The sequence below is a fragment of the Gigantopelta aegis genome, chromosome 4, assembly GCF_016097555.1.
Source record: "Gigantopelta aegis isolate Gae_Host chromosome 4, Gae_host_genome, whole genome shotgun sequence".
Taxonomy (NCBI): Eukaryota; Metazoa; Mollusca; class Gastropoda; order Neomphalida; family Peltospiridae; genus Gigantopelta; species Gigantopelta aegis.
Genome location: NC_054702.1, coordinates 1,065,018 through 1,080,903, shown reverse-complemented (window position 1 = coordinate 1,080,903; position 15,886 = coordinate 1,065,018). Strand labels below are relative to the sequence as shown.

Genomic DNA, 15,886 nt, shown 5'->3' with positions numbered 1-15,886 from the left:
ATCATGTCTAATGTATCTTCCAGTCCTTGCTGCAAACTCCATTCTAAGTCTCACAGTATACACTTGGAAAGATCATCATGTCTAATGTATCTTCCAGTCCTTGCTGCAAACTCCATTCTAAGTCACACAGTATACACTTGGAAAGATCATCATGTCTAATGTATCTTCCAGTCCTTGCTGCAAACTCCATTCTAAGTCACACAGTATACACTTGGAAAGATCATCATGTCTAATGTATCTTCCAGTCCTTGCTGCAATCTCCATTCTAAGTCACACAGTATACACTTGGAAAGATCATCATGTCTAATGTATCTTCCAGTCCTTGCTGCAATCTCCATTCTAAGTCACACAGTAAACACTTGGAAGGATCATCATGTCCAATGTATCTTCCAGTCCTTGCTGCAATCTCCATTCTAAGTCACACAGTATACACTTGGAAAGATCATCATGTCTAATGCATCTTCCAGTCCTTGCTGCAATTGGAAAGATCATCATGTCTAATGTATCTTCCAGTCCTTGCTGCAAACTCCATTCTAAGTCTCACAGTATACACTTGGAAAGATCATCATGTCTAATGTATCTTCCAGTCCTTTCTGCAATCTCCATTCTAAGTCACACAATATACACTTGGAAAGATCATCATGTCTAATGTATCTTCCAGTCCTTGCTGCAATTTCCATTCTAAGTCTCACAGTATACACTTGGAAAGATCATCATGTCTAATGTATCTTCCAGTCCTTGCTGCAAACTCCATTCTAAGTCTCACAGTATACACTTGGAAAGATCATCATGTCTAATGTATCTTCCAGTCCTTGCTGCAAACTCCATTCTAAGTCACACAGTATACACTTGGAAAGATCATCATGTCTAATGTATCTTCCAGTCCTTGCTGCAAACTCCATTCTAAGTCACACAGTATACACTTGGAAAGATCATCATGTCTAATGTATCTTCCAGTCCTTGCTGCAAACTCCATTCTAAGTCACACAGTATACACTTGGAAAGATCATCATGTCTAATGTATCTTCCAGTCCTTGCTGCAAACTCCATTCTAAGTCACACAGTATACACTTGGAAAGATCATCATGTCTAATGTATCTTCCAGTCCTTGCTGCAAACTCCATTCTAAGTCACACAGTATACACTTGGAAAGATCATCATGTCTAATGCATCTTCCAGTCCTTGCTGCAAACTCCATTCTAAGTCACACAGTATACACTTGGAAAGATCATCATGTCTAATGCATCTTCCAGTCCTTGCTGCAATTGGAAAGATCATCATGTCTAATGTATCTTCCAGTCCTTGCTGCAAACTCCATTCTAAGTCTCACAGTATACACTTGGAAAGATCATCATGTCTAATGTATCTTCCAGTCCTTGCTGCAATCTCCATTCTAAGTCACACAGTATACACTTGGAAAGATCATCATGTCTAATGTATCTTCCAGTCCTTGCTGCAATTCCATTCTAAGTCTCACAGTATACACTTGGAAAGATCATCATGTCTAATGTATCTTCCAGTCCTTGCTGCAAACTCCATTCTAAGTCTCACAGTATACACTTGGAAAGATCATCATGTCTAATGTATCTTCCAGTCCTTGCTGCAAACTCCATTCTAAGTCTCACAGTATACACTTGGAAAGATCATCATGTCTAATGTATCTTCCAGTCCTTGCTGCAAACTCCATTCTAAGTCACACAGTATACACTTGGAAAGATCATCATGTCTAATGTATCTTCCAGTCCTTGCTGCAAAATCCATTCTAAGTCACACAGTATACACTTGGAAAGATCATCATGTCTAATGTATCTTCCAGTCCTTGCTGCAAACTCCATTCTAAGTCACACAGTATACACTTGGAAAGATCATCATGTCTAATGTATCTTCCAGTCCTTGCTGCAAACTCCATTCTAAGTCACACAGTATACACTTGGAAAGATCATCATGTCTAATGCATCTTCCAGTCCTTGCTGCAATCTCCATTCTAAGTCACACAGTATACACTTGGAAAGATCATCATGTCTAATGCATCTTCCAGTCCTTGCTGCAAACTCCATTCTAAGTCACACAGTATACACTTGGAAAGATCATCATGTCTAATGTATCTTCCAGTCCTTGCTGCAAACTCCATTCTAAGTCACACAGTATACACTTGGAAAGATCATCATGTCTAATGCATCTTCCAGTCCTTGCTGCAAACTCCATTCTAAGTCACACAGTATACACTTGGAAAGATCATCATGTCTAATGCATCTTCCAGTCCTTGCTGCAATTGGAAAGATCATCATGTCTAATGTATCTTCCAGTCCTTGCTGCAAACTCCATTCTAAGTCTCACAGTATACACTTGGAAAGATCATCATGTCTAATGTATCTTCCAGTCCTTTCTGCAATCTCCATTCTAAGTCACACAGTATACACTTGGAAAGATCATCATGTCTAATGTATCTTCCAGTCCTTGCTGCAATTTCCATTCTAAGTCTCACAGTATACACTTGGAAAGATCATCATGTCTAATGTATCTTCCAGTCCTTGCTGCAAACTCCATTCTAAGTCTCACAGTATACACTTGGAAAGATCATCATGTCTAATGTATCTTCCAGTCCTTGCTGCAAACTCCATTCTAAGTCTCACAGTATACACTTGGAAAGATCATCATGTCTAATGTATCTTCCAGTCCTTGCTGCAAACTCCATTCTAAGTCACACAGTATACACTTGGAAAGATCATCATGTCTAATGTATCTTCCAGTCCTTGCTGCAAACTCCATTCTAAGTCACACAGTATACACTTGGAAAGATCATCATGTCTAATGTATCTTCCAGTCCTTGCTGCAAACTCCATTCTAAGTCACACAGTATACACTTGGAAAGATCATCATGTCTAATGTATCTTCCAGTCCTTGCTGCAAACTCCATTCTAAGTCTCACAGTATACACTTGGAAAGATCATCATGTCTAATGTATCTTCCAGTCCTTGCTGCAAACTCCATTCTAAGTCACACAGTATACACTTGGAAAGATCATCATGTCTAATGTATCTTCCAGTCCTTGCTGCAAACTCCATTCTAAGTCACACAGTATACACTTGGAAAGATCATCATGTCTAATGTATCTTCCAGTCCTTGCTGCAAACTCCATTCTAAGTCACACAGTATACACTTGGAAAGATCATCATGTCTAATGTATCTTCCAGTCCTTGCTGCAATCTCCATTCTAAGTCACACAGTATACACTTGGAAAGATCATCATGTCTAATGTATCTTCCAGTCCTTGCTGCAAACTCCATTCTAAGTCACACAGTATACACTTGGAAAGATCATCATGTCTAATGTATCTTCCAGTCCTTGCTGCAAACTCCAATCTAAGTCACACAGTATACACTTGGAAAGATCATCATGTCTAATGTATCTTCCAGTCCTTGCTGCAAACTCCATTCTAAGTCACACAGTATACACTTGGAAAGATCATCATGTCTAATGCATCTTCCAGTCCTTGCTGCAATTGGAAAGAAAGATCATCATGTCTAATGTATCTTCCAGTCCTTGCTGCAAACTCCATTCTAAGTCACAGAGTATACACTTGGAAAGATCATCATGTCTAATGTATCTTCCAGTCCTTGCTGCAAACTCCATTCTAAGTCACACAGTATACACTTGGAAAGATCATCATGTCTAATGTATCTTCCAGTCCTTGCTGCAAATTCTAAGTCCACAGTATACACTTGGAAAGATCATCATGTCTAATGTATCTTCCAGTCCTTGCTGCAAACTCCATGTCTCACAGTATACACTTGGAAAGATCATCATGTCTAATGTATCTTCCAGTCCTTGCTGCAAACTCCATTCTAAGTCACACAGTATACACTTGGAAAGATCATCATGTCTAATGTATCTTCCAGTCCTTGCTGCAAACTCCATTCTAAGTCACACAGTATACACTTGGAAAGATCATCATGTCTAATGTATCTTCCAGTCCTTGCTGCAAACTCCATTCTAAGTCACACAGTATACACTTGGAAAGATCATCATGTCTAATGTATCTTCCAGTCCTTGCTGCAAACTCCATTCTAAGTCACACAGTATACACTTGGAAAGATCATCATGTCTAATGTATCTTCCAGTCCTTGCTGCAAACTCCATTCTAAGTCTCACAGTATACACTTGGAAAGATCATCATGTCTAATGTATCTTCCAGTCCTTGCTGCAAACTCCATTCTAAGTCACACAGTATACACTTGGAAAGATCATCATGTCTAATGTATCTTCCAGTCCTTGCTGCAAACTCCATTCTAAGTCACACAGTATACACTTGGAAAGATCATCATGTCTAATGTATCTTCCAGTCCTTGCTGCAATCTCCATTCTAAGTCACACAGTATACACTTGGAAAGATCATCATGTCTAATGTATCTTCCAGTCCTTGCTGCAAACTCCATTCTAAGTCACACAGTATACACTTGGAAAGATCATCATGTCTAATGTATCTTCCAGTCCTTGCTGCAAACTCCATTCTAAGTCACACAGTATACACTTGGAAAGATCATCATGTCTAATGTATCTTCCAGTCCTTGCTGCAATCTCCATTCTAAGTCACACAGTATACACTTGGAAAGATCATCATGTCTAATGTATCTTCCAGTTCTTGCTGCAAACTCCATTCTAAGTCACACAGTATACACTTGGAAAGATCATCATGTCTAATGTATCTTCCAGTCCTTGCTGCAAACTCCATTCTAAGTCACACAGTATACACTTGGAAAGATCATCATGTCTAATGTATCTTCCAGTCCTTGCTGCAAACTCCATTCTAAGTCACACAGTATACACTTGGAAAGATCATCATGTCTAATGTATCTTCCAGTCCTTGCTGCAAACTCCATTCTAAGTCACACAGTATACACTTGGAAAGATCATCATGTCTAATGTATCTTCCAGTCCTTGCTGCAATCTCCATTCTAAGTCACACAGTATACACTTGGAAAGATCATCATGTCTAATGTATCTTCCAGTCCTTGCTGCAAACTCCATTCTAAGTCACACAGTATACACTTGGAAAGATCATCATGTCTAATGTATCTTCCAGTCCTTGCTGCAATCTCCATTCTAAGTCACACAGTATACACTTGGAAAGATCATCATGTCTAATGCATCTTCCATCCTTGCTGCAATTGGAAAGATCATCATGTCTAATGTATCTTCCAGTCCTTGCTGCAAACTCCATTCTAAGTCTCACAGTATACACTTGGAAAGATCATCATGTCTAATGTATCTTCCAGTCCTTGCTGCAATCTCCATTCTAAGTCACACAGTATACACTTGGAAAGATCATCATGTCTAATGTATCTTCCAGTCCTTGCTGCAATTTCCATTCTAAGTCTCACAGTATACACTTGGAAAGATCATCATGTCTAATGTATCTTCCAGTCCTTGCTGCAAACTCCATTCTAAGTCTCACAGTATACACTTGGAAAGATCATCATGTCTAATGTATCTTCCAGTCCTTGCTGCAAACTCCATTCTAAGTCACACAGTATACACTTGGAAAGATCATCATGTCTAATGTATCTTCCAGTCCTTGCTGCAATACACTTGGAAAGATCATCATGTCTAAGTCACACAGTATACACTTGGAAAGATCATCATGTCTAATGTATCTTCCAGTCCTTGCTGCAAACTCCATTCTAAGTCACACAGTATACACTTGGAAAGATCATCATGTCTAATGTATCTTCCAGTCCTTGCTGCAAACTCCATTCTAAGTCACACAGTATACACTTGGAAAGATCATCATGTCTAATGTATCTTCCAGTCCTTGCTGCAAACTCCATTCTAAGTCACACAGTATACACTTGGAAAGATCATCATGTCTAATGTATCTTCCAGTCCTTGCTGCAAACTCCATTCTAAGTCACACAGTATACACTTGGAAAGATCATCATGTCTAATGTATCTTCCAGTCCTTGCTGCAAACTCCATTCTAAGTCACACAGTATACACTTGGAAAGATCATCATGTCTAATGTATCTTCCAGTCCTTGCTGCAAACTCCATTCTAAGTCACACAGTATACACTTGGAAAGATCATCATGTCTAATGTATCTTCCAGTCCTTGCTGCAAACTCCATTCTAAGTCACACAGTATACACTTGGAAAGATCATCATGTCTAATGTATCTTCCAGTCCTTGCTGCAAACTCCATTCTAAGTCACACAGTATACACTTGGAAAGATCATCATGTCTAATGTATCTTCCAGTCCTTGCTGCAAACTCCATTCTAAGTCACACAGTATACACTTGGAAAGATCATCATGTCTAATGTATCTTCCAGTCCTTGCTGCAATCTCCATTCTAAGTCACACAGTATACACTTGGAAAGATCATCATGTCTAATGTATCTTCCAGTCCTTGCTGCAAACTCCATTCTAAGTCACACAGTATACACTTGGAAAGATCATCATGTCTAATGTATCTTCCAGTCCTTGCTGCAAACTCCATTCTAAGTCACACAGTATACACTTGGAAAGATCATCATGTCTAATGTATCTTCCAGTCCTTGCTGCAAACTCCATTCTAAGTCACACAGTATACACTTGGAAAGATCATCATGTCTAATGTATCTTCCAGTCCTTGCTGCAATCTCCATTCTAAGTCACACAGTATACACTTGGAAAGATCATCATGTCTAATGTATCTTCCAGTCCTTGCTGCAAACTCCATTCTAAGTCACACAGTATACACTTGGAAAGATCATCATGTCTAATGTATCTTCCAGTCCTTGCTGCAAACTCCATTCTAAGTCACACAGTATACACTTGGAAAGATCATCATGTCTAATGTCTTCCAGTCCTTGCTGCAAACTCCATTCTAAGTCACACAGTATACACTTGGAAAGATCATCATGTCTAATGTATCTTCCAGTCCTTGCTGCAAACTCCATTCTAAGTCACACAGTATACACTTGGAAAGATCATCATGTCTAATGTATCTTCCAGTCCTTGCTGCAAACTCCATTCTAAGTCCATTCTAAAGATCATCATGTCTAATGTATCTTCCAGTCCTTGCTGCAAACATTCTAAGTCATATACACTTGGAAAGATCATCATGTCTAATGTATCTTCCAGTCCTTGCTGCAAACTCCATTCTAAGTCACACAGTATACACTTGGAAAGATCATCATGTCTAATGTATCTTCCAGTCCTTGCTGCAAACTCCATTCTAAGTCACACAGTATACACTTGGAAAGATCATCATGTCTAATGTATCTTCCAGTCCTTGCTGCAAACTCCATTCTAAGTCACACAGTATACACTTGGAAAGATCATCATGTCTAATGTATCTTCCAGTCCTTGCTGCAAACTCCATTCTAAGTCACACAGTATACACTTGGAAAGATCATCATGTCTAATGTATCTTCCAGTCCTTGCTGCAAACTCCATTCTAAGTCACACAGTATACACTTGGAAAGATCATCATGTCTAATGTATCTTCCAGTCCTTGCTGCAAACTCCATTCTAAGTCACACAGTATACACTTGGAAAGATCATCATGTCTAATGTATCTTCCAGTCCTTGCTGCAAACTCCATTCTAAGTCACACAGTATACACTTGGAAAGATCATCATGTCTAATGTATCTTCCAGTCCTTGCTGCAAACTCCATTCTAAGTCACACAGTATACACTTGGAAAGATCATCATGTCTAATGTATCTTCCAGTCCTTGCTGCAAACTCCATTCTAAGTCACACAGTATACACTTGGAAAGATCATCATGTCTAATGTATCTTCCAGTCCTTGCTGCAAACTCCATTCTAAGTCACACAGTATACACTTGGAAAGATCATCATGTCTAATGTATCTTCCAGTCCTTGCTGCAAACTCCATTCTAAGTCACACAGTATACACTTGGAAAGATCATCATGTCTAATGTATCTTCCAGTCCTTGCTGCAAACTCCATTCTAAGTCTCACAGTATACACTTGGAAAGATCATCATGTCTAATGTATCTTCCAGTCCTTGCTGCAAACTCCATTCTAAGTCACACAGTATACACTTGGAAAGATCATCATGTCTAATGTATCTTCCAGTCCTTGCTGCAAACTCCATTCTAAGTCTCACAGTATACACTTGGAAAGATCATCATGTCTAATGTATCTTCCAGTCCTTGCTGCAAACTCCATTCTAAGTCACACAGTATACACTTGGAAAGATCATCATGTCTAATGTATCTTCCAGTCCTTGCTGCAAACTCCATTCTAAGTCACACAGTATACACTTGGAAAGATCATCATGTCTAATGTATCTTCCAGTCCTTGCTGCAAACTCCATTCTAAGTCACACAGTATACACTTGGAAAGATCATCATGTCTAATGTATCTTCCAGTCCTTGCTGCAAACTCCATTCTAAGTCACACAGTATACACTTGGAAAGATCATCATGTCTAATGTATCTTCCAGTCCTTGCTGCAAACTCCATTCTAAGTCACACAGTATACACTTGGAAAGATCATCATGTCTAATGTATCTTCCAGTCCTTGCTGCAAACTCCATTCTAAGTCACACAGTATACACTTGGAAAGATCATCATGTCTAATGCATCTTCCAGTCCTTGCTGCAAACTCCATTCTAAGTCACACAGTATACACTTGGAAAGATCATCATGTCTAATGCATCTTCCAGTCCTTGCTGCAAACTCCATTCTAAGTCACACAGTATACACTTGGAAAGATCATCATGTCTAATGCATCTTCCAGTCCTTGCTGCAAAAAGATCCAATTCTAAGTCACACAGTATACACTTGGAAAGATCATCATGTCTAATGCATCTTCCAGTCCTTGCTGCAATCTCCATTCTAAGTCACACAGTATACACTTGGAAAGATCATCATGTCTAATGTATCTTCCAGTCCTTGCTGCAAACTCCATTCTAAGTCTCACAGTATACACTTGGAAAGATCATCATGTCTAATGTATCTTCCAGTCCTTGCTGCAAACTCCATTCTAAGTCACACAGTATACACTTGGAAAGATCATCATGTCTAATGTATCTTCCAGTCCTTGCTGCAAACTCCATTCTAAGTCACACAGTATACACTTGGAAAGATCATCATGTCTAATGTATCTTCCAGTCCTTGCTGCAATTTCCATTCTAAGTCACACAGTATACACTTGGAAAGATCATCATGTCTAATGTATCTTCCAGTTCTTGCTGCAAACTCCAATCTAAGTCACACAGTATACACTTGGAAAGATCATCATGTCTAATGTATCTTCCAGTCCTTGCTGCAAACTCCATTCTAAGTCACACAGTATACACTTGGAAAGATCATCATGTCTAATGCATCTTCCAGTCCTTGCTGCAATCTCCATTCTAAGTCACACAGTATACACTTGGAAAGAGCATCATGTCTAATGCATCTTCCAGTCCTTGCTGCAAACTCCATTCTAAGTCACACAGTATACACTTGGAAAGAGCATCATGTCTAATGCATCTTCCAGTCCTTGCTGCAAACTCCATTCTAAGTCACACAGTATACACTTGGAAAGATCATCATGTCTAATGCATCTTCCAGTCCTTGCTGCAAACTCCATTCTAAGTCACACAGTATACACTTGGAAAGATCATCATGTCTAATGCATCTTCCAGTCCTTGCTGCAATTGGAAAGATCATCATGTCTAATGTATCTTCCAGTCCTTGCTGCAAACTCCATTCTAAGTCTCACAGTATACACTTGGAAAGATCATCATGTCTAATGTATCTTCCAGTCCTTTCTGCAATCTCCATTCTAAGTCACACAATATACACTTGGAAAGATCATCATGTCTAATGTATTTTCCAGTCCTTGCTGCAATTTCCATTCTAAGTCTCACAGTATACACTTGGAAAGATCATCATGTCTAATGTATCTTCCAGTCCTTGCTGCAAACTCCATTCTAAGTCTCACAGTATACACTTGGAAAGATCATCATGTCTAATGTATCTTCCAGTCCTTGCTGCAAACTCCATTCTAAGTCTCACAGTATACACTTGGAAAGATCATCATGTCTAATGTATCTTCCAGTCCTTGCTGCAAACTCCATTCTAAGTCACACAGTATACACTTGGAAAGATCATCATGTCTAATGTATCTTCCAGTCCTTGCTGCAAACTCCATTCTAAGTCACACAGTATACACTTGGAAAGATCATCATGTGTAATGTATCTTCCAGTCCTTGCTGCAAACTCCATTCTAAGTCACACAGTATACACTTGGAAAGATCATCATGTCTAATGTATCTTCCAGTCCTTTGCTGCAATCTCCATTCTAAGTCTCACAGTATACACTTGGAAAGATCATCATGTCTAATGTATCTTCCAGTCCTTGCTGCAAACTCCATTCTAAGTCACACAGTATACACTTGGAAAGATCTTTGCTGTACAGGTTACTAAAACTTACGATGAGACATATCTTGCGTGTTGCTTTATAAAACAGATACATATGCCACCCCTGTTGGTGAAGTAGCAGGTAGACTTGTCTATGTATTTCCCGGTACCTACCAGCCTTATGACCGATGGCTTAACCGCGACACCACCGAGGCCGGTTGGAATTTAAAAACATACAGCTGTCTTGTGATTACAAATATACTGAAGGTCGGTAACTCGTTTTATGACAATAATAGGAAGAGTTGTCTTCCTTGCTTTAATAATAATAAAAACTAGGATGACAACACATCTATGCTCAAGAAATACTAAAACAGAACAGAGTGGAGCAGAGTCGATCACGTGACTCGATCATGTGACTCGACACTACAAATGCGATATCTACCACAGATGTACCTTCCTGCACTCTTTAATTCTCCTGTTTAACATTTCATTAGTTACATCATCAAAACGATATGTTTATTAACACCAATCTCAGTTAAACAGACGACATCGAACACACTAACATTGTTTTAGTATATAATGGCTGTCATTAAACAAAATTAATGTCCAACTAAAGACTAAGGTAATTTTCACAATTCAGCTCAAAGAATGGCATACATTATAGCCACGTATTCGTTAACAAAGGCCACATATGTACTAGTGGACGGAGCGGGGGAGGGTGGGGGAGGAGGAGGAGTCTGTTTTTTACTAATTACAAGTTGCCTAGTGTCGTTATACGGAACTGTTTGTCGTATTTGTTAACACAGTCCTGGATGTGTCCGGTGACTGGGTAGAAGTAGTGTTTTGTTTCGACAGTAAAACCATTCGATCTTTGGCAGCGTGGCCCTCTTCTAACTCCTTTATGCGTCGTTCTTTCTGCAATGAAAAACAGAGACTCTTAATGGCGCGGTCAAACGAAAATGGGTCTACTTAAAGCGAAATTTTGAGTATTAATTGACTTGAAATCTACGCAGTGTACCGTAGTTCCTCGTCAACTAACGCTCGCTTAAGTAACGCATGTCAAACAGGACGGCTTCACATGCTTTACATTTGTATTAATATTTGTTTTTTGAAAGTGCATTCGCGCGCTGAAATATAAAAATATAAACAAAATTCTACAAAATAAATCACATTAGATAGGTCTCCCAATTATTGCTCTGTAGACAGAATTCAATATTGATAAAACGTTTGTTCCTTCTACCAGAAGTAAATTTTTCAGGCGCGGATCCAAACTGTTTGATGGGTGGATGTACTACCTTCCCCATCTTCAAAGTGACCCGAACTTGCAGTTTATTTAACATAGTGGGAGGAGGAATAAAATTTACTTTTTCCGCTGAGCGTTTCTGGGACAGATTATTTCTCCATAAAATACATATTAGTGGAATTGTATGGGTGCCGTTTTAAAGGAACTATCCTGTGTTGTCAGCGCTAGCAAGACTTCTGGTTGTTCTCCGCAACACAATAAACACACATCACTAGCTAGACTTCTGGTGGTTCTCCGCAACACAATAAACACACATCACTAGCAAGACTTCTGGTGGTTCTCTACAACACAATAAACACACATCACTAACAAGACTTCTGGTTGTTCTCCGCAACACAATAAACACACATCACTAGCAAGACGTCTGGTTGTTCTCCGCAACACAATAAACACACATCACTAGCAAGACTTCTGGTGGTTCTCCGCAACACAATAAACACACATCACTAGCAAGACTTCTGGTTGTTCTCCACAACACAATAAACACACATCACTAGGAGGAAGGAATAGTAAATTCATACGTACAAATTATTAGACAAAAATCTTCATCCAGATACTCAGGATAGTCCATTTAAACTTGCTATCCCAAGACTGTAGTACCGTGATTTTATGTTGGTGCGTTGTTGTCGTTTTTTTGGGGTTGTTGTTGTTTTTCAAATTTGCAAATGGTGTTTGTTTCTCTTAAGTTGCATTTAGTATATTGGGATTTCGTGTTTGAATTAGCAGTTTAATGAGGGAGGTACTTTCTACGTGTACATGTTCCACCAATGTTAAGATAGGCAATAACATTCTTGTTCAGTATATTTGTAGTGACGTAATTGTTTTCATAAACCAATGGTGTATGTATCGTAGTGTTAGAAGTGACGCCGGACCCCGTACCTCTATGAGCTCCCGTTCTAACTTGATCAGTCTCGTAATGTCCTGGGTGCGAGACGACAGGTCGGTGACATGAGTCGCGTTCCGTGTAACCGTGTCATCCACTGAACCGACAGCGTTACCGGTCAAGTTGACAATCTGAAATGAAAATCATATTATATGTTAAATACTTGTATAATTTTACGTTTCTAGAGTTAGGTGACCTAATTATACGTTATATGAATAAAAGAAAGAATGAACGAATGAATTAATGAATTAACACATCCCTTATCATCATCATCATCTTCATCATTATCATCATCAACATCATCATCAGCAGCAGCAGCAGCAGCGGTGGTAGCAGCAGCAGTAATACTGGTAGTAGTAGTAGTAGTAATAGTAGTAGTAGTAGTAGTAGTAGTAGTAGTATAGATATGATAAGAATGTATTTAATTGTTATGATATTTGTAGTCATTACCTTGTAACATTTTTTGAATAGTTGTCCTTTGTGGCAAACATACATACACAAGTGTGATGTGCTAGAATTAGGACGAGCCTTAAAATGAACGTCGTCTGGTTACCTTGGGAACCATGATAAGACACTGCGTGACGGTGGTGGCCAGGATGAGGATTCCGCTCGACAGACAGTAGGTGAGGTCGATCTTCAGTCTGAGCGCCAGCGACACCGTCACCCCGAGCACGCTGAGCACGACCACGTTGTAGATGGCCACCCCGATCATCTTCGAGTCGTTCAGGCCCGGCACTGAAACCTGGGTTTCATGTATTAGTAGTAGTAGTAATAATAATAATAATAATAATAATAATAATAATACAAAAACCCAGCTGGTTTTCTGTTTAGTGGTAATAATATAAAAAAACCCAGCTGGTTTGTGTTTAGTAATAATAATAATAATAATAATACAAAAACCCAGGTGGTTTTCCGTTTAGTGGTAATAATATAAAAACCCCAGCGTGTTTGTGTTTAGTAATAATAATAATAATAATAATAATAATATAGAAAACAGCTATTTGTGTTTATTAATAATAATAATGATATATAAAAACTGCTCGTTTGTGTTTAGTAATAATAATAATAATAATAATAATAATATAAAAAACAGCTCTTTGTGTTTAGTAATAATAGAAAAAACCCAGCTGGGTATGTTGGTTTATGTTTAGCAATAACCTATTATAATTAAATCACTGAATCTTGTCGTTAGGCAATGCACAATATCTTCCGCTATCACAACCGTTTTACTCTTAACTTATACTTTGTGTTTTAACTGTCAGTTTAGGCAAATTTGTAATGTTTGAAGTAGTTGGAAACGTATTTTACATGAAACGGAAAACATACGTATATCGGAGACTAGTGTCAGCGGCTTTAAATGTGCGTTGCTGTTACAAACTATAGCATTAAAGTTGCAATATCCTACTCTTATTTTAATATCATTTACTAATGTAAAATATAAACACAATTACAGTTTAATAAAACAGTCTTACCACACTATCAACTATTATTATCAATGTACTTCATAGGTAATATGTTTAATGCATTTAGAACAAACACATTGAAAAACGCCCGCTTGTTAATGTTAAAATGCAAAATGATACAATTTACTGTGACCTAGATAGTAGCCAGTGGGTAGTGAAAAGTGATGTGTGATTGTAGAATTTTTTTTAAAACATACCTTCCGAGTTTCGTATGCCAAGAAAGACCCCAGTAACATCAGTATTCCCTGGATGCCGAAAAGGATGCCAAGAAAATATATCTGGTTTTCGGAATCACAGGTTTTAACGATGCCACGGATTTCGATGTCTTCGGCATCGTTCACCTAAAATGCAAACATAACCACGAGACATTAAAAGTAACTAATTAAGCATCAAAAATTAAATTAATAAAATTAATTTGTTTTGATGACAAAGCATTTTAAAAGTCAGTCAGTTTGTTGATTGGGTAATTTAAATGTATGTCAGTTAAAACAAAACAGCCTATCATTAATTTTTAAAGTTCAACCGATCTAAACCATAACAATCAGGTTGTTATAAAAAGCTACAAAACCATATCTTGTACATTTAAAGTACATATATAAACGTGTTCAATATTTACCAATTAAAACAGCTCATTAAAGAGCCTTAATTTTCATATAATTTGTTTGGCTCAAAAACACGTGAAGTTTGCTACAGAATTTCTAAGTGTTAATACTTTTGAAGAGGTAGCATAAAGATTCTTTAAAGGAATACATATTAAGAACTTACAATTGGAAATGATTATGTGCATGTTTGATCAAAATGAAACCAGTCCAATATGTCGCGTGTCCTGGGTTTTTTCCAATGATAATTTTAAAAAATATATTTTTAGCGGGGAGATGGACATACTAACACAGCGTATTTTTTCTCGTTTTGTTTTACCAGAATTTAAATGAAGGAAGAGAATCTCAAGTTGGTGATGTAGTTTCTTGTATTGTACTTTCCAAACATGAAACGTGATTAGTAAGTTAACAACATGGTGATACAGATAATATACAAGTCAGAGCTCTTTGGGTGAATGACACACAGGTCTCCCGATAGAGTTGACATTGCTTATGCTACAAAACTGTCTCTCGGATCTTCCAGTAGAGTTTGTGCTTTGTGAGAGAACTCCAAGGCGTGTGAACAGTATCTGTTCTCCCCAAGTCTGTCTTTCATCGGTAAATTATCCTTATTTATAAGACGCATACTAAACACGTATCTATGTAATATACAGTTGTCAAGGTGTACTCGTTCAGACGCCTGCAATATCCGTGGCAACAATTAAATTGCACTGTATTATATTGCTCGTTACATATTTAATTAGTGCTTGACACTAATTGGTTTGATTGGCATGTCTCTAAGTGGATACCATGGCAGACGTCAGATTACCAATTAACTAATTCTAATTAATGCACATGTAAAAATAAAGATATAATCCGTATTGTTATAAAGTTGAAGTTTAGCACTGTGACAATACTAATAAGATTTATGTAATGGTATACACAATGATAAATTTGCTGTGCTTAATATTTAAAATATGCTTGAGATTTTTAAACCCTAAGGTTTTCTGGGGTGGGTTTTGTTTTGTAAGAGAGCTCGCTTGTTTTAGTGCGATGTGTTATTGAATTGATGAAGTTAGGTTTTATGGCGGGAACTGATAGTCGTCGTAACCAGTTCAGGTTAAGAGACCTAGCTTGTTTTAGTGCGATGTGTTATTGAATTGATGAAGTTAGGTTTTATGGCGGGAACTGATAGTCGTCGTAACCAGTTCAGGTTAAGAGACCTAGCTTGTTTTAGTGCGATGTGTTATTGAATTGATGAAGTTAGGTTTTATGGCGGGAACTGATAGTCGTCGTAACCA

The 15,886-nt window shown here is 38.1% G+C and overlaps 1 protein-coding gene across 1 annotated transcript in view; it reads right to left on the bottom strand.

Annotated features, from left to right (window-relative positions):
* Positions 1-11,129: 11,129 nt before the first annotated feature.
* The window catches only part of LOC121371987 (gamma-aminobutyric acid type B receptor subunit 1-like), a 61,298-nt gene continuing 56,541 nt past the window's right edge, over positions 11,130-15,886 (bottom strand). Inside the window, exons 13-16 of the mRNA XM_041498222.1 lie at positions 14,205-14,348; positions 13,098-13,286; positions 12,541-12,675; positions 11,130-11,273 (exon numbers count right to left, since the gene is read on the bottom strand). Coding sequence (XP_041354156.1) covers positions 11,130-11,273; positions 12,541-12,675; positions 13,098-13,286; positions 14,205-14,348 — 612 coding nt within the window. The remainder of the gene's footprint in view (positions 11,274-12,540; positions 12,676-13,097; positions 13,287-14,204; positions 14,349-15,886) is intronic.